Source organism: Anopheles maculipalpis, chromosome 3RL, assembly GCF_943734695.1.
Source record: "Anopheles maculipalpis chromosome 3RL, idAnoMacuDA_375_x, whole genome shotgun sequence".
Lineage (NCBI taxonomy): Eukaryota > Metazoa > Arthropoda > Insecta > Diptera > Culicidae > Anopheles > Anopheles maculipalpis.
The window spans coordinates 55,503,119-55,526,816 of NC_064872.1; the positions used below are offsets into that span (position 1 = coordinate 55,503,119).

General features: G+C 44.4%; 2 protein-coding genes across 2 annotated transcripts; both read right to left on the bottom strand.

The window, feature by feature from the left end:
- Nucleotides 1-96: 96 nt before the first annotated feature.
- Nucleotides 97-16,117, bottom strand: LOC126560797 (chromatin-remodeling ATPase INO80-like). Its single transcript, XM_050216749.1, has 25 exons — nt 15,927-16,117; nt 15,639-15,820; nt 13,441-15,169; nt 12,290-12,938; nt 11,508-12,219; nt 11,252-11,419; nt 11,024-11,182; nt 10,849-10,951; nt 9,877-10,140; nt 9,643-9,804; nt 9,097-9,574; nt 4,573-4,583; nt 3,605-4,494; nt 3,361-3,531; nt 3,134-3,278; nt 2,783-3,034; nt 2,455-2,629; nt 2,137-2,393; nt 1,925-2,058; nt 1,420-1,610; nt 1,210-1,344; nt 969-1,131; nt 695-908; nt 435-586; nt 97-361 (listed from the first exon to the last, which is right to left on the bottom strand). Exons 1-25 carry the CDS (start codon nt 16,093-16,095, stop codon nt 164-166), a joined length of 7,863 nt encoding a protein of 2,620 aa, XP_050072706.1. The 5' UTR covers nt 16,096-16,117; the 3' UTR covers nt 97-163.
- Nucleotides 16,118-16,851: 734 nt separating this feature from the next.
- Nucleotides 16,852-18,154, bottom strand: LOC126562442 (uncharacterized). The gene is made up of 3 exons (XM_050218954.1): nt 17,692-18,154; nt 17,197-17,628; nt 16,852-17,117 (listed from the first exon to the last, which is right to left on the bottom strand). Exons 1-3 carry the CDS (start codon nt 18,152-18,154, stop codon nt 16,852-16,854), a joined length of 1,161 nt encoding a protein of 386 aa, XP_050074911.1.
- Between the last annotated feature and the right edge of the window lie 5,544 nt (nt 18,155-23,698).

A 23,698-nucleotide genomic window follows, 5' to 3' on the forward strand; every position in this document is an offset into this window, starting at 1 on the left:
ACTCAATTGAGATTGGTCGTTAAAAACTAGCTTCAATAGCGGCCACCATAGGAGCTCATGATGCGTTTGTAGCTGTTGTTGCTATTGTTGTGCTGTTGCTGTTCTGCTGTTGTGGTGATTTTGAAGCGTTGCATACGCGTTTTAGCTTCACCTTTTTTGTGTATCAGTACGCAGCAGGAATGTTTTCGTTCGAGTTGCTCTTGATCACTTTCTCATTTTCGTTGCACGTGGCCGCCGTTACAATGACGGCCGCCATTACGGACGATTGTGCCGAACCGGTCGTTTTGTTTATTGTGCTATAACGGATGGGCATCATACTTTGTCGTATGTTTCGTTCCGGACGAATCAATATGATGTAAAGCTGTAAGAAGGTTTGAAATATGAATTACTCTCATAAGAACGGAGTGCGAACAGAGAATGTAGCACAGGCTTACCTTTGGTGAGAATAAGCATACCAGCGTCACTGTGGCCGACAGGCTAATCGTCATGGACATTGTAAATATTCTAAGTTGCACATTATTGGCCGTACCGAAGTACAGTGGTATAAATGCAAGCCAAATAACGCAAGTTGTATACATTGTAAAACCTAAAAGCATGATAAAACACAATCGTAAGTGTGATCATACTGTAATTCTGATGGAGACACACACACACACACACACACACACACACACACACACGCACGCACGCTTACCAATATACTTAGATTCGTTAAAAGCTTCGGGTGTCTTCCGCGTTAGCACGGCGTATACGGTACAAATGACTATCAGAAATATAGGATAAAAGAATGCAATCATGTAGGATGCGTCGGTGTAGGAGTTGCAAACCAGTAGATTATCTTCCCGCGTGGGATAGTAGTGCATGGCATGTGCAGGGGACACGATCATCCATACTGCGTTGATTAAAATCTGGAATTTGTAAAGAGATTTTTTCAAACTATTCACATGCCGTTCCTCTTATGCATTTACCTGAAAGGAAACCAGTATTCCGCAGATGACTAACTGAGAATGCGGACTTATGAAAGACGGACGTTTTGCTGATTTGGTGCTCGCATTGAAGATGCGTGCAATGCGATTTGTTTTGGTTAGTAATGCAGCATAGACGACAGTGAACGAGAAGCCAGACCAAAATCTACAGTGAAAGAAGGGTAAAAAAATGGATCATTATATTATTCTATAATGATGGATAAAAACTTGGCCACCATACTACCTTTGCACTCCACAAACGATATCGTTTGGTTTGATAACCAGCGTGTAGGTCACACCGAAGCAGAGAAGTATGCCGCTAAGCAGCACATAGCTCAACTCTCGCCCGGACGCTCTGACGATCGGTGTATCGTTGTGTCTGCAAATTAATTGAGAAATAAGAAAAAACGCTATAACACAACCAGGGAAATAAAGTGTGTGTTTGGGAACATACTTTAAAAATACACCGATAACAAAAAATGTAATCAGTATGCCAAACGAACTGAACGTCATTGCGCCGATGGCAAGGAATGATTCCGGGCGCAGATACGATTCCGGAATTTGCTGACACTCTTCATGGTAGACGTCGGGCAGTGTGCCTCTTGGACAGTTGACGCAGTGGGTTTCATCATTCGGACTTCGTATCTGATAAAAGTGAAAATAAAATACATTATGCAGTAGTTTTGAAACAATAACATACAACTACTGAGGTTAAACGATTCACAAGGACTAACAGTACAATCCACTCACTTGGCGAACGTGCAAAACGGAAGAATCCAAAGCTGTGTCACTGTCATGTGGCACATTTTTGTACAAATTTAGTCAGGCTATTGGCAATACAATCCCGATTCCTCTTTGAATATTTTGCGATTATTTTTCGTAAACACAGTTCTGGATTTTTACCACGTTCGCCAAACAAACTCTACGTCCATAAAAGGAGTAGTTATACAAAACCATACCTGATACTGTGTGCAGTTAAAACAATGCCAGCAGCATCCTTCACCTTCGACGTACTTTTTCGCCTGACCTCGTTCACACGGTCGGCTACACACCGATTCCGGTGGCATAGAATCTTTCGTGCGGAATTGAATATCTATAATGAATAAACAAAAAAAGAAAAATGTGTGTATTGGCAGCGTATACGCGACTGGAACGAGTATTTGGCACATACCTTGCATGTTTAAACGCAGCTCACCCTGATAGTATTCACCCACTTTTATCCATTTGTACCGTTCCGGTGCTACCTGCTTGAAGTGGATAATGTTGTACCGTGCCGGTCCGTCTCCGTTCACGTCAAAGTTGAACCGATCCCCGCTAAGTCCGATAAAGTCCGCTTTGCGAAGATATTTTAACAGCTCCGAACCTTTGGTCGGGTTCATTGCGTCGCAAAGACCCGGTTTACCCCGGCAGAGCTCTTGATGCATGTTTCTAAAGCAAAAAAGCAATTAATATGTGGAATTTCCACATTGCGAGCCACATTTTTACGTACTTGAACGCATATCCAAAAGCCATCACCGCGTCGCTTACGAACTGCAGCTGATCTTCAAAGTCCAGATCACCTTTCGCAAGCTTCTCCGTGGTCGAGCACTCCTTCTTGTAGTCCTTGTTGTACGGGGTAGAAGGTGAGTTAGGATATTTACACTGGAAATTGTTTTCCCAAAATTCTGCAAAACCAAACAGAGATAGAGAGAGAGAGAGAGAGAGAGGGAGAGAGAGAGGGAGAGAGAGAGAGAGAGAGAGAGAGAGAGAGAGAGAGAGAGAGAGAGCAGCAATTAGGATGGTACAACAACCTACAGAATATTTTTTATACAACTTACCTACAAACCAAGGATTACGCTTATTGTTAATAACGGTCAGGTTGAGAAAATAGTCTTCAAACCCAAGCACTGGATTTGCCTGCGGTTGTACCGACAGTGTACCCTCGACTTCGGCCTCATTGCCATCCGACACCAGATTGCGCGCGCTCCAACCATCCGAACCGATCCACGAAAATAACCCTGTAACATTTTGCCGGCGGACTGCCTTCATCACTTCGGCCACTTCTTGGTCCGATCCAAATATAATAACACCTGGAAAACGGCAGACAAAGAGTGACAAACAAACGGGAACGGGTGTTACAGAGAAAATGGGGATTTGTTTAAAAGGGTCCAATTTTGTAGTAATAGTACCTTTAGCACGTGGCTTGGTTAACAGTTTAAGTACTATGTTATCATATGCTATCGTATCAGCAACACCAGAATCTTTGACTAGCTTCTCTTTAACAGCTATGCAGATGCTATGCTTGGACAGCAAGTCGTCTAACTCTTCGAATGCCTATTTGTTCACCAATGAAGAAAAGAAAGGAGGGCAACATCAGCAGGGGTCTGGGTAAGATACAAAAGAGTGCGCCGCTTACCTTAATGCCGTAGTTGCTCTCTTCGTAAATAATGGAAATGTAGCTCCAGCCCAGCTTCTGGACTATGTCCACTATTGCCTTCACCTGATAATGATCCGATGGTATGGTTCGCGAAAAATATTCGAATCGTTGTTTATTGCTCAGCTCTGGACTTGTAGAGAAAAAGGAAACCTAAAAGCGAGAGGGCACCCCGACCGAACTTACTATACGGGCTCAATTAAACCGTTTCAATGCCCTAACTTACCTGAGGTATTTTAAATAATCGCAGCAAATTCGCTACCTGTATTGATGTTACGGACGAGGCGGCCCCAACGACGCCGGAAATAATTTTCTTCTTGTGCCCTTTGCTACAGTTATCGTAATCGTTTATATCGTCTATATTGCTAATGGAACCCTTGATAAAATCGACCGCCATCTCCAACCCGTACGTATCCTTGTCACAATCGTCCAGGATGTGTGCACCGATCGTCACGTTCGGCACCAGGCCCTGCTCGTTGATCTTGTCCAGCGTGTACAGCATCGTTTCTAGTGCCTGTATACCACCCTGCGGCATGATCGGTCCGCACGTGACGGAATCTTCGCGTGAATGTACCATCATCAGTCCGCCGAGTATGAGATCACCCTCGACGACGGCTTCCCGCTTGACGGGCCACACCGATAGGCCGTGCTTCGGTAGCTTTAGACCGGTGGTCGCTGAACTAGGCTCGTCGTCCTGCAGCATTAGAAGTGTTTGCTGTTGACCGCCGGGTGAAATACCGTCCATCGTCCAGTCGGGAGGATAGTGAATAGTGGAGGAGGACGATCCATTGGTGGCACGCTGATGTTGACTGGCGTGGTGGCGCTTGTGTTTCATCGGGATCGTTTCCACCCGCGGCTGATGGTGGTGGCCGGTGTGTTTGGTGTGGTGGGTAGATTTTTCATAAAATTTCACCTGTCGTCCGCAGTACGTTTGATGGTGATAGTTGCTATTGCCATTGTGTTTGCTGTTGTGGTTAAAGTTGTTGTACTGATGGTGCTGCTGCTCCTGCTGCTGACGAAAAGCACGGTGGCCACGCCGTACGCTGTTGTGTTCGTAGTGATCGTACACGTCCCGCGATACGATCAACTCAATAAAGCAGAGGAGCAAAATCGTGCCTACCAGACACATCGTGTTGGTCATTTTAAGTACTGTTCCAGTGCCAAGCATTCCCATTGCTTAGTGATAGTAATTACTATTGGGGAATCTGTAAATGAAGGTTTAAAGATGGTCATTAAAAGGTTGTCAATGATGCCATGACAAACATGCATACATACATAGACATTTACATTGGAGCTCTATGATTGATTACTATGGCAACGGTTACTAGCGATCTAGTCTACCGCAGAAAGAGGTGTATACTGCCGGATGCAGCCTTTCAACTGAAAGTGGAATTTTGAGAAAGATCACTTCTTTTCCCCCCATCAAATTAATGTGTGCGATAATCATTCAATGCACATCCCAGTGCTCTCGGTAGCATATGGATAGATGTTATGCTCCAACCTGCTCCACAACAATATGTAATCACCAGCACCACCGTTCGAAATATGCTCACTTGCCAGTACTAGAGCGGAGCAAATGAGGCAGAGAAGTGACGGAGAATTTTCCCTCGGCTCCCGAAAATCCCAAAAACTGCTGTTTTGGGTGGTTTTGATAAGAACGCGAATTGATACAAGCGATCCTTCCTACGTAATCGGGTGATGAGGGAGGGTTAGTACAAAAAAAAAAAGACGATAGCAAGATAGTAGGGTAAGTAAAGGATGTGTGAGCTTTCTCACCCACTCCGCATACGCATACATAGAGGATGGTGGGATAAACAGTACTGTATCTTATATCAACCATTCGTTCGTAGGTTCGGCCGCATGACGCAGCACGAAAGCTACCGCAAAAGCAAGAGCCCCAACACACACACACACACATGCATCGGTTTTTGATAAAGTATAAACATCGTCTCCTTATCATTGAGCTAGGTGGTGGTGGTGACGGTTTTGGTTCTTCACTGTCGCTGCTTGTTCGCAAGGATAACCCTTCGTGTTCTTATCAACGCTTTACAGTAAATACAAGGACTCTACTTACATACACAGGATGATCCAAAAAAAAATCTATTGCTCCCTCTATCTGGTAACAGCCGCAACGTTCGCACGTGTTGGTGATAAGCATATGCCCAAAGGGATAACGCTTCCTTATCGCCGCAAGCTTCCGAGCTGGTGAGCGTACGCGTGCGAGAGAGCTTTCGTGAGAGCGCGCAGATAACACATAACACTCATTACGTTATCAGTTGCATTGCGATGCAGGCGTAGTGTAGCGATGGCGGTGGCAGCGGTGGCAGTTGTGTCCTGACGACCGTCGTTTCGGTTAGTACGAGAGAGCGAGAGCGGCAGCGTTTGATGATAAACGAGCGATGGACACGATAGTACACACATCCCCAAAGCACTAGGAAGACTACGTGCTGCTTTGTATCGTCGTCCTGCGGTCACGAACATCTATTGCTTATCTATCGGTAAACGGAACCGGAAATCTCTGTCCTAAACCATTAATAGTTTGCTTTTTTATGGACCATTTGAATGAAATTTTATCCATCTGTTACTGTTCGGCTAGGACTTTTTTGTTTGTCCGGATGTCGCTGTAATCCGCGCTTGATGATCGATACTTTACGTTCAGTCCAGAACCGTGATATGAGAACCGGCTGCAAACTTTTGTTCATCATTTAATTTCGAAACATCACATCAACACACACACACACACAAATACCGTCGCCCTATTTGCCGCGAGCGCGCGAAACGCTACGTCGAGCGCATGTCTTGTGTGACTGATATCATCGGTTCGGCGGTGATCCTTCGCTCGCTGTTCGGCTGCTCGGTTATCGGTCGGTCGGTCGGCGTTCGCTCACGCCGTATATAGGTAGTCAAGCTTTTGGCCCATTAGTAACACAGTACACACCCGCGCACAGTATTTCCCCACCAACCCCACCCGACGGTTCTTTGGTGTGTTTTTTTTTTGCTCCCTCAGACTACCATCCGCCACTCGTCTTTACCCGCGCAACAAGCATCTTATCAGGCCAACTGATATGGGTGGCCAAATTTGAATATCAGTCTTTGGAGAACTACTCCTTATATCCACCATACGCGATTGAGTTTACACTACTTTCACCATCCAGCCAAGTCCATTATCAGTGGGTTCTCCTCTCCCATCGCCGTCGCTCCCTTCCCCTCTTCAACCACAATTAGACAAAGTGATAAGCACAACCCAGTATCACAAGCACATGAAGATGACGGAGGGGATGATGCCGGGAAGCGGGAGGATTGGAGGACGAAACGGGAAAAACTAGCTTTTCACTGCTAGTTTTTTCGAATCTCACACATAATCCTGCTACTATTACTAATGGACCATTTTTACTTTTTCCTGCGACTGTTAAAAACTAGACACAAATCTTGTTTTTCAAAACGGAAAATTCCTTTTTTCAGAAAACGGAGCTTTTTCTTCTCACTCTCACTCTCTGCCTGGCCTACCCCACAAGCGCGCAACACAGATCGCACGGTCGCACCGTTCTTCTGCCGCGTCCGTTTTCGGCTGGCGGCCGTATTCGATTGACGACGATTCTGCAGTGCATTTTCTTATCACTGTGCCACTGATATCGGTGAGTATATGCCGTACCAGCCGTCATCATGCGCTCACCCGATACGCTCACACAACAAGAGTGTGGATGTCTCTCTCTCTCTCTCTCTCTTGCTGTGCTGCTCCGTACGCGTACAGGATATAAGGGGGGTTTCTCCCGTGTTTTGATCCTTAACACACGACGCAAACACACAGTGAGAGTAAGCTTTTCCCCAGCTGCAGCAGCCGGAGTATGTAGCTTTCTTATCAGCAGCAAGCGCGAAAAACCCTCCGACAACGCGTTGTGTTCCGGTTGTGTTCTCGCGCGTGAGAGCATAACGAGCTTTCCTGTTGGCATTGATGATGATTCTCCGAATGGAAAAGATTCCCCTGTCTATATGGCTTCGAAGGAAGAGTAGGAGGACACACACGGTCGTACTGTTTTTGTGTTATGTGTGGTCGGTTCGTGTAATGCCCCTCTCGCTTTAGTGTTTCTTATCTTCCGGTGTTTCCTTGTTTTTTTTTTTTTATTCGTCTTGGTTATTGCTGCTTTGCTCGGCTTTTATTTTTGTTGGGGCTTAAATTTTAAGCTTTGCTGAGTTTGTAACATGTGTCTCTCTGGGCCATTTATTTTATTTATTGTACACTTATGCTGTTGGTGAACTTGAACAGAAGAAGCATTGTGCAATTGAAGTGCTTTGGCTGGAACTGGAGCTAATAGGAGGTGGAAGAAGGTATTTAAAATTGAAGCACAAATCCGTTTTCCACTGGAGGCACGTAAGATTTGTGCAAGTTTAAGAAACTATTAAGTAACCTTATTGCGCGAACTTTTTTGTTTAATACGTAACACTAGGCAAATGTGGAACTGTTGCTAAAACACGATACAATATCGATATGAATACAATTATTTTTGATATCCTGATACTAAGGGATGTTATTAACTGTTTCGAGGTATTTATTTTTGAAGGTCTTTAGACATTGTAATGGAATTAGAGTAATGATCGAGAAAAATCTGATTTTTCGGAGCTACTCTGACTGACTGATACTCTGAAAATGTTAATTACTATTTCATAAAATTTCGTGTCCTAAATGATTTTATGCAAAATCATGTTTGTTTTTGATAATGGCGTCTTAAGATTTAAATAAACTATTTTTAAAGTGTCAATTGCACTAATTGCACATATAATTTGCTTTAGAGCTGATAAGACTGAGTTAATTCTGAACGAAATCTGCCAGGACGTCTACCAATAGCAAAATTAAAGGCAAGTGGGAATTGAAGCTCGGGCGGCCCGGTGGTGTAGGCAACAACAGCGCCGGTCTTCAAACGGCAGGATCGGGTTTCAAATCCCATCCGGACCACCGTCCCCCTGTGTTGAGGACTGACTACCCAACTACGTGGTATCGGCAGTCTAGAAAGCCAAGCCAAGAAGAAGATGAATAAGAAGGGTACTGAAGCTACTGAATGTCGGTTATCTATCAGTCGGTCGATCAGAAGAAGGATCGACGGTCAAAATAGTATGCTTAATTGCCTATTGCAAGACAAAATATTCTTTCCTCATCTATATTGCAATTTTTGTGTTTTTTAAAAAGTGTTTTTAAAATTATTTCTTAAATCTTCCTTTTAAAAAATCTAGCCACGGAGCTTTACACGTCGGACAAGTTTGCGTGCTTCATAATCAACGCTTGAACCACAAAATTTAAACGGTACTTGCCTGTGGATGGCTTTTTGTTGATGTAATGCTTCCTTTCCTCGATCCTACACATGTTTGTAGATCGGCTGAAAATATTTAAAAAGAGATTATCCTTCCGACAACATACTGGTTCGTAGTGTTATAAAACAAGTTGTCTCATGTTTTAAACGATGAGTGATTCGGTTGTGACACTGTTCCATCTCCAACGCATTGTTTTAAACATAGCCGACACACTTGTTTTACGACCTGGACGACCATTCTACGTTGGCCAACACATTTCTCAACTTGTTTCGGCAAATGGCACAACATTTAACATGGTAGTTGTTTAAAAGCTGTACACAGGATCCCCAAATTGATTGGGGATTTGTTTATCTTGTTCTCTTCTTTGTAGTAAAAATGTGATCTGTACAATTTCATACAATTCCCGCTATTTACTCTGAACCACTATCGTTATCGATCGGTGGTATCGATTGCTGTCGATCTGTTACCAGATTGTCAGAGGAAGGAACGGTTTGGGAGGTATCTTGGATAGCAGCATTCGCCGTCCGTACCGAGGTCGATTTGGCTGATGGCTCCGCACTGAAGCGTGGCTGCGATGAACCGCTTGCCGAATGAGGGAAGGTAGAAGCAGGCGAACTGGACGGGGCGGCAGGTTTCGAAGAACGATTGGACGGGGAAGCCGACAGTAAACGATTTCCTCCAGCCGTGGCGGCAGTTGTTTGACCGCCCAGCGGTACCACCAGTGGGCCGATCGGTTTCCGTATCCGTATCGTTTGGCGAACGTGTGGTCCGCGGGTACCTTGATTGCTGGGTCCGTTTGTTTTTAACCGTGGGCGTCCCGGACCACGCCTTACCTGAGCAATGGTAGCAACGGGGGCAGGCAATGGAACTGCAGACATCGAGGAACTCGTGTCTGGGTTGGAAGAATACTTTAGTTAGTAAGCATGTAAATAAGCTTATAAAAAAGGCAGGTCGATTTACCCTTTTCGGCATGCTGTTCCACTGCGGCGGGTCTAGTGCTTCCCGAGCCAACTGCGCCTCCTCTTCTCGAGCCACGGGGCCTTCCTCGTTTGCTACCACCACGTGCCGCTGGTCTTGCTTTACTGTCCCGTTCCCGTATCATATCAAACGACATGGAAGATGCTGTGTGCGTGTGTGTGAAACGAAAGAGGTGACAATCTTTCCTGTAACGTTTCGTATTACAGTTCTTCATACCTTCGTTGCTTGATTCGTCCAGCGCATCTAACGCTTTGTTCGTATTGTCACTGAGATTGGAACGCTCGCTTTGCGCAGGACTCGGTGCAGCAGAATCTCCAAAACCACCCGGCTCGTCACAAGAAGCATTCGTCTCGACCAGTCGTTTGCGATCTTTGCCTACCGTCTCCTTGCCGGACGATTGCTTCTGTTTGCGATCGCGTTCCTTCGTGGATTTCGCAACAGGATCCTCCATCAATCGACGTTCTTCCGTTTTTTGACGATCTAATTATGATACACAAAAAACAGTTAGTAGTACAACGATTACAAAAGAAACAGTTACAGGGTTTCGATTCATATAGCGGAATTGTTGAATCACTCAGTGGAATATTGCAAGCTTCTTATTGAACTTTGCAATCATACATTGGATTCTTGCATTCAGTTAGGGGAGATTTGTATCTCGACTGGGGAAATTAACAATCTGCTGTGAAATTTCGGCCCATCCAATAGTTGCTTTATATCGACACAACGTATCGTTTATCCGGATTTACCACAAAAATTAATGGGGGAAGTAATTCAAATTTAATTTATAAGTGCCGGTCGAATAGTGTAGGTGACATCGACGCAGGTCTTCAAACGGCAGGACCGGTAATCGAATCCCATCCGGACCGCCCGCCGAAGTGTGGACTGACTATTCAACTACGTGGTATCGGCAAGTCTAGTAACCCATTCGATGGCCGGCGTGACCTTACGGTCGTTAGGCCAAGAAGAAGAATTTAAATTATTGCTTTATAAATAAAAGTTCAACTCAAAGTAAAACAGTCGAGAATCAAATTTCCTCTAACTGAATGAAAAAATCCATTATATGATTGTAAAGTTCCCCAACGGGCTAGCAATATTCCACTATCGATTTGAAACATTCTCCTAAGTGATTCTACGATTCCATTATATGGTCCCAAATCCTGTAGTTATTTGAACAATCATTACACTTACACTTCAACTCAATCTCCTCATCGTCAAGTAGCAGCGAAACGACTTCCTTTGGTTTGAGTGTGTCTGGTTTGAAATTATCCCCGTTGATAACCATTCTTTGAATCTGGAACAAAAAAAAAAGTTATACAAATAAGTGGATAACGCTAATTGTCACCATCTCTTTTGATATACTTACTTCACTTTTCTCGCGCGCCCGTTGCAATATCCTTTCTTCGATTGTGCCTTTACAAATAAGCCGATAGACGGTAACCTGCTTTGTTTGGCCTAATCGGTGAGCCCGATCCATCGCCTGTTGATCGACCGTCGGATTCCAATCGGAGTCGTAGAAAATCACCTAAAAAAGAAAATACATTACATAAAATAAACAATGTCGCTTCCAGTTCCTGGTGCCTTCTTCACGTACAGTATCTGCCGCGGTTAAGTTGATGCCGAGCCCACCGGCTCGCGTGGAAAGCAGAAAGACAAAAATGTCTGCCCGATTCTGAAAGTCGGCAACCATGTCGCGCCGTTCGGAAATTTTGCTCGAACCATCTAACCGCATATAGCGATGCTTTCTGTGCCACATGTATTCCTGGCATGTCGATGTGGATGGGAACAACAACAGAGTTGGATTAAAATTGTATATGTCTCCTCGTTAGCTTGTTTACTCAAACCCATACCTCTAGCAAATCGATCATCTTTGTCATCTGCGAGTATATTAACACACGGTGGCCTTGTTCTTTGAGGCGTGCCAGCAGCGAATCCAACACCGCCAGCTTACCCGCATCGGACACGAGCGTTTGCTTGTCGGGAATGATAATGTTTGACCATCCGTGTGCGGGGTACGATGCGTGCACGTGTTCTCTGAGCTTTCTTTCTGCTGCTCCTGTAGCGTCATTGAAAGACTGGCCACAGGCTAATCGATGGGTGTACACAGGCCTTAAAGCTGGCCCAGTGCATCCGGTGGTGTTGAGTACCTTGGTATAGTGTCGACAGAGAAATTTGGGCATTGCCGTCGGTTCGTTTGGCAATACGGTGGATAGCCTTCGGCTGGGTAGGAACGGTACTTCGGGCAGTAGGGTTAACGGTTGTCCTGGGATTTGTTGCTTTCGACTGCGCATTATACGATGGTCCAGTGTTTCGGAGGTAAAATGCAAAACATGATCGCAATGTGTGTACACAGGAATGGACGTTGAGTGTACGATCGTGTGCGTAAACAATAGTTTGTCCATCGCTTTCCATGGGAAGCAGCGAGTCGTCCAACGTTCCGCTGACGGTTCGAGCAGCATATAGCGCGGATCGGTCCACACGCCGTTCGTTCGCGTATCGCTCCAAATCCAACGAAAATGCAACACCGTTATCCAATGAACCCATTCCTCGATCAGTTGATACCTTCAATAAGAAACAAACATTTCAAATGAAACGGAAATGGATCTTTGTGTAGGGAAAGTAGCAAACTCACATGAACCAAAACACATTCCTCCGGGCAATCTGTTCCACCTGCTGCGGTGACAAACCACCGGCTAGTCTCGCACAACTAAATGACATACACCAGTCATCGTAATGCGTTTGCTTCGGTGCTTTTGATCGGCCCATCGGTACAGGTACGGTGTTTTCCCGTTCATTATCTCTCGCCATACTTCTTTGTACTTGCAACGCTTTAAATATGTAGCATCTATTATACAACCAATGACGCTTGCTCGGCACAGTGTACTCCATTAGCAACTGCCTTCGAAATATTGGTCGCTCTGCCAGCTCGTAGCTCCATTTCATACAAAACGGACTGCGGACATCGCGTCGTTCGAACAGCTCCGGATGATTGCACACCTTACGGAACTGCATTACTAGATTCATCAGATTCGAGGTAAAATTACGATCGATGGATTGTCCGTCTCCGCTCCCACCACCACCACCACCTCCAACCGTGGTGAGATGGAGCAAATCTTCGATGCAAATCTCTTTCTTCAGCGCAACGTACAGCAGCTTCTGGCGTGTCGTCAGCGGACAGTACACCATGATTTCGATCTTATCCGACAGTTCATTTTCGACGTCCTTCTTGATTCTTCGCAACATGAACGGTTTCAGGATCATGTGAAGTCTTGATATTTGCTCTGGAAAAAGATAAGCATACAGATGTTAATGAAGAAATAATTCTTATGCCACAATATGGCTTTTCATTTCCGTAAAAAAAATATTTCAACATCAGATGGATATTTCCGTTTCTGTGGAAGAGAGAGAGAGAAACAGAACGCGATGCCATGTCTCGAGCTAGATAATAAAGCAAAACATGATGTTAAATGATGGGAGCGGCCTGTTGGTTGAGGCGACAGCATTGCCGGTTTTCACACGGCAGGGCCGGAGTTCAACTCCAGTCCCTGAGCGTGTGTTCCCCCCATAGTGTTGAGGGCTGACTTATACAACCTACTAGTTATCAGCAAGTCTAATAAGCCATCCATCCGATGACCGGCGTGACCTATAGAAGGTCGTTAAGTCAAGAAGAAAAAAAAGTTTTTGAAACAGAGTGCTACGAAACTTACATTCCATACCCATCAAGACCGTTGAAAAAGTCCTTTACAAAAATGAATCTCCATCGCCCGCGTTCGAAATACCTACTTTCATCGATACCCGTCTTATTCTCGGCGTGGCTTTCAATGTCCTTCGAAAACCACTCGTTAAACTCCTCGTGCGAATCGAACAGCGTCGGCATGATAAAGTGCAACAGTGCCCACAGCTCCGCCATACTGTTCTGTATCGGTGTACCACTCAGCAGCAATCGATTCCGGCAGTTAAACCCGAGCAGCAGCTTCCATCGCATCGAGCTCGAGCTTTTAATTGCTTGCGCCTCATCCAACACCATGTACTGCCACTTGATGCGATTAAAGTACTTATAGTCGGTCACTACCAGCTGGTAGCTCGTTATGACCACGTGAAAGCTCGCATCCTTCGTGTGCAGGTGCTTCTGTTCCCAGAATTGGCGTAGAATTTTTCGCTCGTTCGGTGATCCCCAGTACGGTACGACGTTAAACTCGGGCACAAACCGTTCCATCTCCTGCTGCCAGTTGTGAAGTGTCGAAGCAGGCGAAATTACCAAAAATGGACCCCAAACACCATAATGTTCGGCAATGTGGCATAGGAAAGCGATCGATTGTACCGTTTTGCCGAGGCCCATCTCGTCTGCCAGTATTCCGCTGATGCCTTGGTCGTACAGATTGGCGAGCCACGCAACACCCTTCAGCTGGTAACCTTTCAACCGTCCCCGGAACATGGAAGGTTGCGGTAGTTCTGCGATTCCTGTGCTCGGTTCGGTTATGCTTGCTGGTGCCACATCAAACGTTCCGTTGCCTTTCGACTCTTCCAACGGCCGGGCTGGTTCGTTCGATGGAGATGATGCGGCCGAATCTGCCATCGAATGCACATCAAACTGGTTCGTTCGTGCCCGCTCACTACGGAACGCTTCGGTTGCATTCTTCTGTGCCAGCTGCTTCATCCGCTCACAATCGTAATTATCGATAGCGGCCAACCGTGGATTGCTTTCCTCGTCTAGCTGGGAAAGTATCTTAAGCTGCTCCTCGGCCGACACATTGCCCAGCTTGCGTGACATAAAATGTGCGTACAGTTCCGTCTGTGTGATGAGAAAGTTAAGCTTGCGTTGCTGGCGCTTCGCTTCCACAATTTCCACATCGATCTTTCGCTGCTCTTCCGCCTCCCGTTCCATGCGGCGCTTCGTTTCCCGCTCGACCTTATCGTACCGCTTCCAGTAGACTTGCATTTCGCGCGTTAATCGCTTCGCCCGCCAAACAGTGTCTTTCATCAGCTTCTGGGACTGCATCGCTTTTTGGCGGGCGACCCGCATACAGAGTGCCGCTACCCGCCGGCAGTTCGTGATCGTGTCCTTGTGATTGTTTGCCTTGGCACGCTGCAGTTTGCCAACCTCCTTCTTCGCCATCAGCTGCCACATCTTGCGCCGGCGTATGTTTAATGCTTCCGGTGTTTTCATGCGCATTTTACGACCCCGTTTGCCGATCGGAGACTCGTCTGGATCGGTGGCTGTGTGTTCCATGCTACCGTCATCCGAAGGATTCACCGTTACCGACCGGCCACTATGTAGTTGTAGCAGCTTTTGAAAATTTTTATCGCCAAACATTGGACCTCTCATTGAAGAGCTGGTACCGTCAGGACCACCGCGTTTTTTGGCAAGTTTCATCTTTTTCCTTACACCTTTCGTTTTGCCCATGCCATGATCCATTTTGCACTTACGCTTCCCTGCTACGGACCGTCCATGTTCGGGGAACAGATCGTTATCCGATAGCAAACCGGCGCTGTAATATCCGTAGTGCGAACTCTTTGCAAATAAAAGGAAAAAATAGCAATTCGATCAGTCGATCAGTAGAGATGGGAAGACATAGTAAAATGTCGAAACTGGTTCCGGATCATTGCAAAAAACTTCGGAACCAGTTCCGGCAGTTATGGTGCTTGCAACCACTCTTTCCGGAGCCGTTCGAAACCATCGAAACCGCCAAAACCGTTGGAACCGTCTGGTAGCGTAGTCAACTAGAATGAGCTTTTTTCCTGTTTGATGTGCTGTTTCGACAATTTCGGACGGTTCCGGGAGGTCCCGACGGGTTCGGACGGTAGCAGTTGGGTACCGGAATCGATTCCATTTCCTTGGAACTGGAATTACACGTGCCGGAACCATGGTTGTGTACACGTGTGTGAGAACCCAACACCAGTAGACCAGGTGGTGATGACTAAAGGGATCTAGTGATCAGGATGAGTATTTTCGTACGCCTAAACGAACGAACGTCACTTACTTGCGGCGAATCGTTGTACCTTTCCCGAATCTTTTTCTCCCACACATGATCCTGCAGCATTTGCTGGATGTAATCGTCCACATCCGAGATCTCGCTTTCGGTTTCCGTTTCGGAAAGAAGCAAATTTTTCAACCACATCCGCTCGGGCCCGACGGTACTGAAGTCAAACATTCGTTCCCTATCTACAAGCGGAAACAATTTCATCAATGGATTGTTACACCAGCCGGACTCCCGGACGCAAAACCAAATAGTATACGGAAGAAGGTGCGGCCAGGCTTGTTTACTTACACGAGCGGGCTGCTGCCTGGTGGAAGAACTTATTGCCAAACTCTTCGGAATCATCCGACGAGTCGGAAAAATGGTTCTGCTCCTCATCGCTCGACGACTCCGATGCGACGGCCGCGCTAAGCCGTTGGGCTTGCTTCACAAAACCTGCCATACTGAATGCCGACAACATTCGCTGGGTGTACAGAGACTTTTTCGTGCTGTTACCGCAAACCATCTTGCCAGTAGTATCGGTGCCGCCGGTTAGCGGCGTTTCCTTTTGAGCCATTTTTGCTGGGTCGTTCACTGCGCTGTGATTATAGTTGGTCGAACGTTGAACGCTAATTCGAACCAAAAACTCTACCTTGTACGCGTACGCGAGGTTCACGTTATCGACCGGAGTGCGGCTGCGAAAACGTACCCCTCGTACGGAAAGCGTGTGTTACCGAGTATAATGTTTTGCCGTCATTTTTAGCTTTGCTTTGGGTTGTTTTTTCCCAAGACAAAGGGGCCCGTGGAAGAGGAGGCGCGAAACGTACGCATCGCATTTCGGTTTGACAGCACCTTTGATAGCTTGCACCAAGGTGCTTTCATATGGGTGTGCCGGCGCTAGTTACCCTGGGTTTAATTTGGCTGCGAAAATACAGTGAACTCTCTCTAATTAGGAAAACTATTGTTACAATTAATTTACAGCTAATATTTGATGCATTCTGTTTCCAGGATCAAATAACTATTAAGTAGTCATCTCGTAAAATTCTCTCCAAATTTGAAAACCCTCTGAATGCTCCGAAAAATGCTGCACACAGCGGAATAGTAAGAACCAGGGAAGAAGTATTCCGTTTCAAACAATTAGTTAATTTTTGTACAATCTTTTCCACCGATTATTCTATTTTCCGTGTTTTATACAACGAATCGGATCACCTATTCCTAGCGTCACCTATGCTTCGTTTCACTCCACAAAATGTAACCCCGTTGGATCGCGGTAGGAATGTTCCACAATTTTAACATGATTGTGCAGGTTGTACTTTTCTTTCAACTTTTCATACTTGTCGATGAAAAAGTTGCTCTCCGGGCAATCGATAAGCTTCACCAACGCCTGTCCCCATGCCTTTTCGGAACAGTTGTGTGCCATTATCGTATCCCGTCCAGCGTACACAATTTGACGCAGCAGCAGTATGGTTTCTTTTGAATGTTCCGTAATGACAACGGAATCGCCTGCCAGGGAGAGAGAGAGAACGCTCTTAGAATTATTTATGCCCTGGTCAATTTTTTCGTTTAACTGGTACCTGCTTACCTTTTTGTAATACGGGAAATTCGATGTAGTTGAAAATTTCCTCCTCCTGTGCACCGGAATCACCACCGAAGCTGGTGCTGGTTACCGAAAACGACGGTGTGTTGAGAAACATTTGTCGATACAAATTGATCACCCTTTCCCGGGCATTATGATTTTCACTGTGTGAAATCACCTTATTCCGGATGAATACCAGCTTGGTCGGCAGCTCTGAGTGTACCTGGGTCATCATTTCTGCCCACATAAGCGTCCGCATTAGACGGATGTTGTAGTACTCTTCCTGTACGACAAAAATGACATGACAAATCCGTAGCAAAATCATCATCTTCCTCAGCTCATCCTGTTCCTGTTGGATGAAATCTTTCCTGGCGTGCGCAAATACTGGCTCACAGCAATCCAACAGAATTAAACGATCTTCGGTGATGTGCATTCGAACTGTGCGGATAGAAAGTGTATGGTTAATATGCTACTCTCTTACTCACGCTCTGTACACTGTACCTTCATTCTCTCCAGCAATATTGATTGCACTATGTACGGGAAAAATCGTTTCCGTCTTTTTGTCACTTTGGTCGGGCGAGTAAAGGTTGGTGTTGAGCAGATTCAGAACCGTAGACTTTCCCACACCGGGCATGCCGATTGTTCCAATGACAACGTAATCTTGATTGGTTTCGTGCAAAAAATCGAGCGTCCGATAGTTAATCGCATTATGATTTTTTAACAGCACCAACGATCCTTCCATAGGCGTATAACTGTACGGATCGGGAGCAGCTGGAGCGGGAAGACATTTCGACGCTGCGCTGTGCCTGGAATCGGCACTCCTAGACGATCCGGCGATTTGAGGTGTGGCATTCGCCAAAATTGTTGGTGTTCTTCTACTTGCAGGTGCAGTTGATGGTCCAGCAGTCGAATCGTCCGTGGGACGAGATTTGAGTAGTATTTTTGGCTGCTGTTTGCTACTCATTTCGAAGCAGTGCAACGGGATCAAGGCTTTGTTTTGATTGTCGGTCACTGCAATGTAGATGGTGTTTGAGTACGACAGAAAAGGAGATGCGATAGAGCGTTGTCACTATAAGTTTGAAAAAAGTGTTAATAGAAGAAATCATACGTTAAAAAGTTACATTTATGCACAAAACAATGCGACTCAGGCGCAACTGCACCTACCGGAACCAAGTAAACAAACGCAATGTTTTTCTTTGGGAATTGAGCAAACTCTCGCTGTCAAACTTCGGAACTGCTTCGGATACCTTCGGGACAGCAATTTTCGGTAATCTTCGTGCTGATGTAGTTCAGCGTGTCACATTCAAATTTTAGTCTGTATCAGTTAATTAAATAGGTTTTCGATAAATTAAGCTGCTGAAGCTCTAAATCGTAACTCAGGTTTTTGCCCATAAAATTACCAGAAACATCCGGCATAAAAAATAAAACTAAATAGAACTAGTTCTTCTAGAATTACTCTTTACACGGCAGGAACGGGGTTCAAATCCCATCCGGACCGTTCCTACCAAAACCACTACTTGGATGAGAAAAGATTATCTAACTACGTGGTGTCGAGAAGTTTAGTAAGCCATTTGATGGCCAGCGTGATCTAGAATGTCGTTAAGCAAAGAAGAAGATAGTGTTTAATTGTACCATCACTATATCACTATATATAATCAAGCCTTAAATTAGTAGAGATATTTTTTTAGGTTTGTTCGAGATTTCACACATGAACCCACTCTTCAAAAGGCTTTATCGAGTTATGGAACCAATCGCAGAAAGAGCCTGGCCGTCAATAACATCCTGCCATCCAACGGACTTCTTCTACTAATGGACCTTGTAGTTGCAGCTAAACCCTGCTAGATACGATGGCTGGGGCATGTTATGAGGATGCCGGGCTTATGCCCTGCCGAGCAGGTATTCGCCAGCGACCAGCGCCGGAGAGCACAGCGAGTTTGTTGGCTGGATGGATGCCTACATGGATGGGAAGCGGCAGCCAAGGATTGAGTTTCCTGGAGATCTATTGTTGACTGGGCCAGAGCTTTAACAGAGCAGACCATCATGATAATGATGATGAGTTGCAGGATCATCATTGTCCAAGCTTCATTTATCATGATACCTCGTGAAGGAAAAGGGCACGCCATCTATGAGCGAGTCGAAACTGAAGGCCCTTCGAAAGGCCCTCAAGTTTAAATTAAACAGTGTCACGACAGCAGTAGACAGTTTTCGTGGAGATATCACAACTACAACCAACAAGGTTCGGCCAAGAAATTCCTTGACAAGACGGTCATTATTGTACAAAAGTATTAATCTATTAGCAGTGTACAAAATTAATATTATTGAGTAAATCTTATTCGGAGAACCCCTTTTTGATTATTATGTGTCCAAGAGCGAGTCCGTCCATAGTGAGGACTGACTAACCAACTACGTGGCATCGGCAGTCTAGTAAGCCATTTCGATGGCCGGCATGACCTTAGAGGACGTTAAGTCAAGACGAAGAAGTGCCCAAGAGCTAGCGCCATCTGATCGGAAAAGGGCCAGGCGTATCAGAAGAAAAAATAAGATCATTTATGCTTACGCGACAACCTTGGCGACATGGCCAGTTCGTCAATCCGTTTCCAGGAAACTCTGAGCTGCATTCTTCCATCCACGGCTGCATCAGACCTCCACCAGGTTCGACTTTGGCTAACTAATTTAGCTAACGAGCTTGCTGTGCTCCGCGTGTACGCAGAATGACATCGAAAAAGCTATTGCTGCACAATCACCATAAAAACGCTGTTTTACCACTGCTGGAACTTGTACGCTGCTTAAGGGCTACTTTTATGCTTCTCCATGAAACGAAGTTGTCTGAAATCGGAAGCAATGTAAATAGGGCAGTAAAACAAATGCACCGACACATTCTTTTATGTGGAAGATCCTTTATTATTTTATAATAAAAATGGATAATAAGTCTATAATGTTTCTCTTGTAGAAAAAATCCAACATTCTATATTGCATACTGACTGACACAATAATGATCCAGTGACACAAACGTATGTGTGGGTGTGTATGTATGTATGTATGTATGTGTGGGTTTACGAGTGTGGAGGGGGTGAGTGTGTTTCATGTGGAGTATCATCATCATATAGTATCGACTAGCTAATCGCAAATGGGCTTAACTTTTTGGGAGGCTTCACTTTTTGCCATTTAACGCTGTTTCATGCTGCACGGACATGGTGTGTGTATGCGTGTATGTGTGTATTCTTTCATTAGGAATAACGTGCATCTGCATTCACGTGTTTTAAGGTGCGAATATGATATCTCGATAACACGACACCGTGTAAGTTTAGCAAACTTTATCGTTAAGCAGAGATTGTTCGCGTGCACGTCCATGTGCTGCTTGCTAGCTGCTAACCATCATACACCTCAGTAGTGGCAGCGCAGCGTGCTTCCTTGCTCCTTGGATACTCTTCTTTTCGTTCAGTTCATGTTTGATTTGTTTGTTTATACAAAAGCTAAGTAACGAACCGAGTGAAGGAAAAAACGTTAAAACGAAACATATTTCGTCATATCGGCAACGATCCATATGCTATCGATCATATTTAGTTTAGCCGTGTGTGTTTTGTTGTGTGTGTATGTGTTTTCTTCTTCTTCTTTGTTTTACCCATGGAATCGTTGGTTTTCGTTATCAATATCATCAAAACATGTTTGGCTAATGTAATTGTATCCTTGGCACTCACTGTCGCACTTGTTTTGCTCGGCTGCTCCTAGTGAACGTGGGATTGTGAATAGTATATATGTGTGTGTTTTCGTCCTTTCCTTTCAATTAAAACCTATTTTTTCCATTCGATTCTGGGCCACACCACACGCAACCACGCCTTTCCTTCTTTCGTTTTCTCTTTCATTTGATGATTAACATTGGGCTTTTTGTAATGTAAAACCTTACTTTTTGGCTATTGTATATTCGTTTCTATTTTGTTTGCTTTGTTTTTCTTCTCTTCTTCTACAGTTTCGTGTTTAACAATTTTCTGCTGCTCACATCTACATAAGCGCAAAACGCATCTGGAGATTTGTTTTTGAATCGCGATCATTTCTTCGCTATGGGGACACCGTGGTGGCACGTGCGTGCGTGTGTGATCGCAAACTACTATAAAAAAACCGGGAAAGCTTATACACTATGAACCTAATCAACATTCATTGCTCAACCGCGTGATTCTTTGATCGCGCCAAATGTGTGGTTTGAGTGTGAGGGGATTGATGATGTTTGATGATTTTGTAAAGCTACTACACTGAGCGAAATAAGAACAGCACCACCATGTTTTTGATTATTTCTTCAAAAGTTTTTGAACCTTTGTGAGGATACATATTTAGGGCGATACATTCATGTAAAAAGGGTTCGAAACAGAAATAGCATCAACATGACTTTGGATCAACAGATGCATAAGATTGCGATAAGCAGTGATTTCTTGACCAATTTCGTTATTTAAGAGTTCTCAACACTCAGGCGCTGTTTGCTGTTTCCCTAAATGTGTTGAACAACAGTAGACTAAAAGGTTTACAGACAACAGTAGACTAAAGGCGATAGATCCGCAAAATGTGCTATATTTTTCATGTTTTGGTTATTCATGTGTAAATGAACTACAAATCTATCTAAAACTCGTAGTAATCGATTATAAATATGTCTAGCATTTAGATGTCAACCTTGACTTCAGCCTCAAGGTTCAAATTATCAGAGCAACACCATACAGGGCATATTAAAATCAAGTTCTTCGCATAAATCGTGCAAATATTCATGTCAATAATTGGGACCATATCAAGCACTTCATGTTAACCGAAAAAAGCACACTTTTAACACCCATTCATCGAAGAAAATATACTTTTCAGCGATATTATTCCGATTCAGGTTGCGACGTTCTTCTGTAAAGGTAATTTTACTGAGACGATTGTGCCGCTTCAAATTTTCATTGCTGAACATAACTTACAGCACACGTCTTGAGCTAACCAGATATTGCCATTCTGGTTGAATTTGGGATGCTAATCTTCTTCAGGTTCGTTAATATTCTACAAGCATGAGCTTATATCGCACCGTATTTTAGCTTTTTCTTCCACACATGGATATGGGGTCACAATTATTTAAAATTTTCAACAATAGTGCGGTCAGGATTCTCAAACACGACTTTCGTTAGTGATTGGAAACTATTTTGATAGTTTTCTCTCGGAACGAAGCATTCATTACTCGGCTGTTGATACTTAATGAGTGATAAGTACAGATTTTGTTCGTGATTTATTGTATGAAACTTTACCTCCAGTGAGAATTGACTTCAATTGAATCAAACCCTAGGTTAAAAGTTGGAGAATGTTGGAGCATGTATTGTTAGCCGGATGGTGCAATTTTCATAACTTATTCGCTTTTAAATGTGAAAGATTCGCCAAAATTTCTCACACAATAATACTTAAAGGTTTCAAATAGATTGTGCTATCATTCTAAACTTTAAAAAAGCAAAATTGGTTCATAAATTTCGAAGATATTGTCCAAAAGCACGGTGATGCTATTCTTGTTTCGCTCAGTGTATGTTTTACTGTGTACCGGAATGCCGCATTCGAGAGCCCGTGTGTTTGATCACATGCGGACGATTGATCCATAGCTGATGTGGTGGTTGCTGTTGTTTTAAATCGAAACGTTGTCGCTTTATCGTTGATTTGCTGTATTGAATACGAATGCAAGGGAGTGGTGTGAACTGTGTGCTCCTCATTTTAGACATGTATAATTGTGTGTTTTTTTCGTGTCACGATTTTGCCTGCTGTTTGCAGCTTTTTTTTTGGTTTGGCTTGAACGAACTTGCTTACTACAGTGAGCGACACGAGCACAATAAGGGTAACTGTGTGTGTGTGATTTTCCGGGGGAGAGTATATCGATTACAATTATAGACGAATTTTACTCTGCTCAAAACATTTCCTATCATCGAGACAGTTGTTGTTCAAGCTTCAGTGTCTCAGTTGATACCCTCCTTCGTTCCATTCTCACTACTCATTGTGTGATCACAAATATTTTAAATTTTTAACAAATAACTGACGCCATGCTGTCTTCGCACTTGTACCATCGAAACGGAAATATTCACCATTATCACTATGTTAGTAGTACTTGTAGACGAACTTCTTATCTTCTGTGAATCGTGCTCCTCTACGTTACTAAATCCGCAATCGATACACACACGCACACCGTCATCATCATCATCATCACCATCACCATCATCTACAGTTTTCCTTCGGTGACCGTGATATCAACAAACACCACATGTGTATATTAATGATTAATATTATTTATGCTTGTTGCATTTGTGTGTTTCTTCAGTGCAGTGAGGTGCGCACAATCGACACGAATATTGCATTTTTTTTTCTTCTAGCGACATTTGCGGTGCAGCTTTTGTTGCATTCATATGCATTTCGGTGTGAACTGGTGGTGAACTTTTGTCGTGTGGTTAATGTGAGTTTGCTTGTCGTTTGTATGATGAGCTTTTTTTTTTAATATTCAAGAGCATCAGTTTTCCAC

What these genes read in the sequence shown, in the direction of transcription:
- LOC126562442 (XM_050218954.1), bottom strand. Translation starts at nt 18,154, where the DNA reads ATGAGTAGCAAACAGCAGCCAAAAATACTACTCAAATCTCGTCCCACG. An exon ending in TATTGCTGGAGAGAATGAAG is followed by an intron (nt 17,629 to 17,691) that starts GTACAGTGTACA and finishes CTATCCGCACAG; the next exon opens with TTCGAATGCACATCACCGAA. An exon ending in ATTTCCCGTATTACAAAAAG is followed by an intron (nt 17,118 to 17,196) that starts GTAAGCAGGTAC and finishes TCTCCCTGGCAG; the next exon opens with GCGATTCCGTTGTCATTACG.
- LOC126560797 (XM_050216749.1), bottom strand. Translation starts at nt 16,095, where the DNA reads ATGTTGTCGGCATTCAGTATGGCAGGTTTTGTGAAGCAAGCCCAACGG. An exon ending in CCAGGCAGCAGCCCGCTCGT is followed by an intron (nt 15,821 to 15,926) that starts GTAAGTAAACAA and finishes TTCCGCTTGTAG; the next exon opens with ATAGGGAACGAATGTTTGAC. An exon ending in GGAACAGCATGCCGAAAAGG is followed by an intron (nt 9,575 to 9,642) that starts GTAAATCGACCT and finishes CTTCCAACCCAG; the next exon opens with ACACGAGTTCCTCGATGTCT.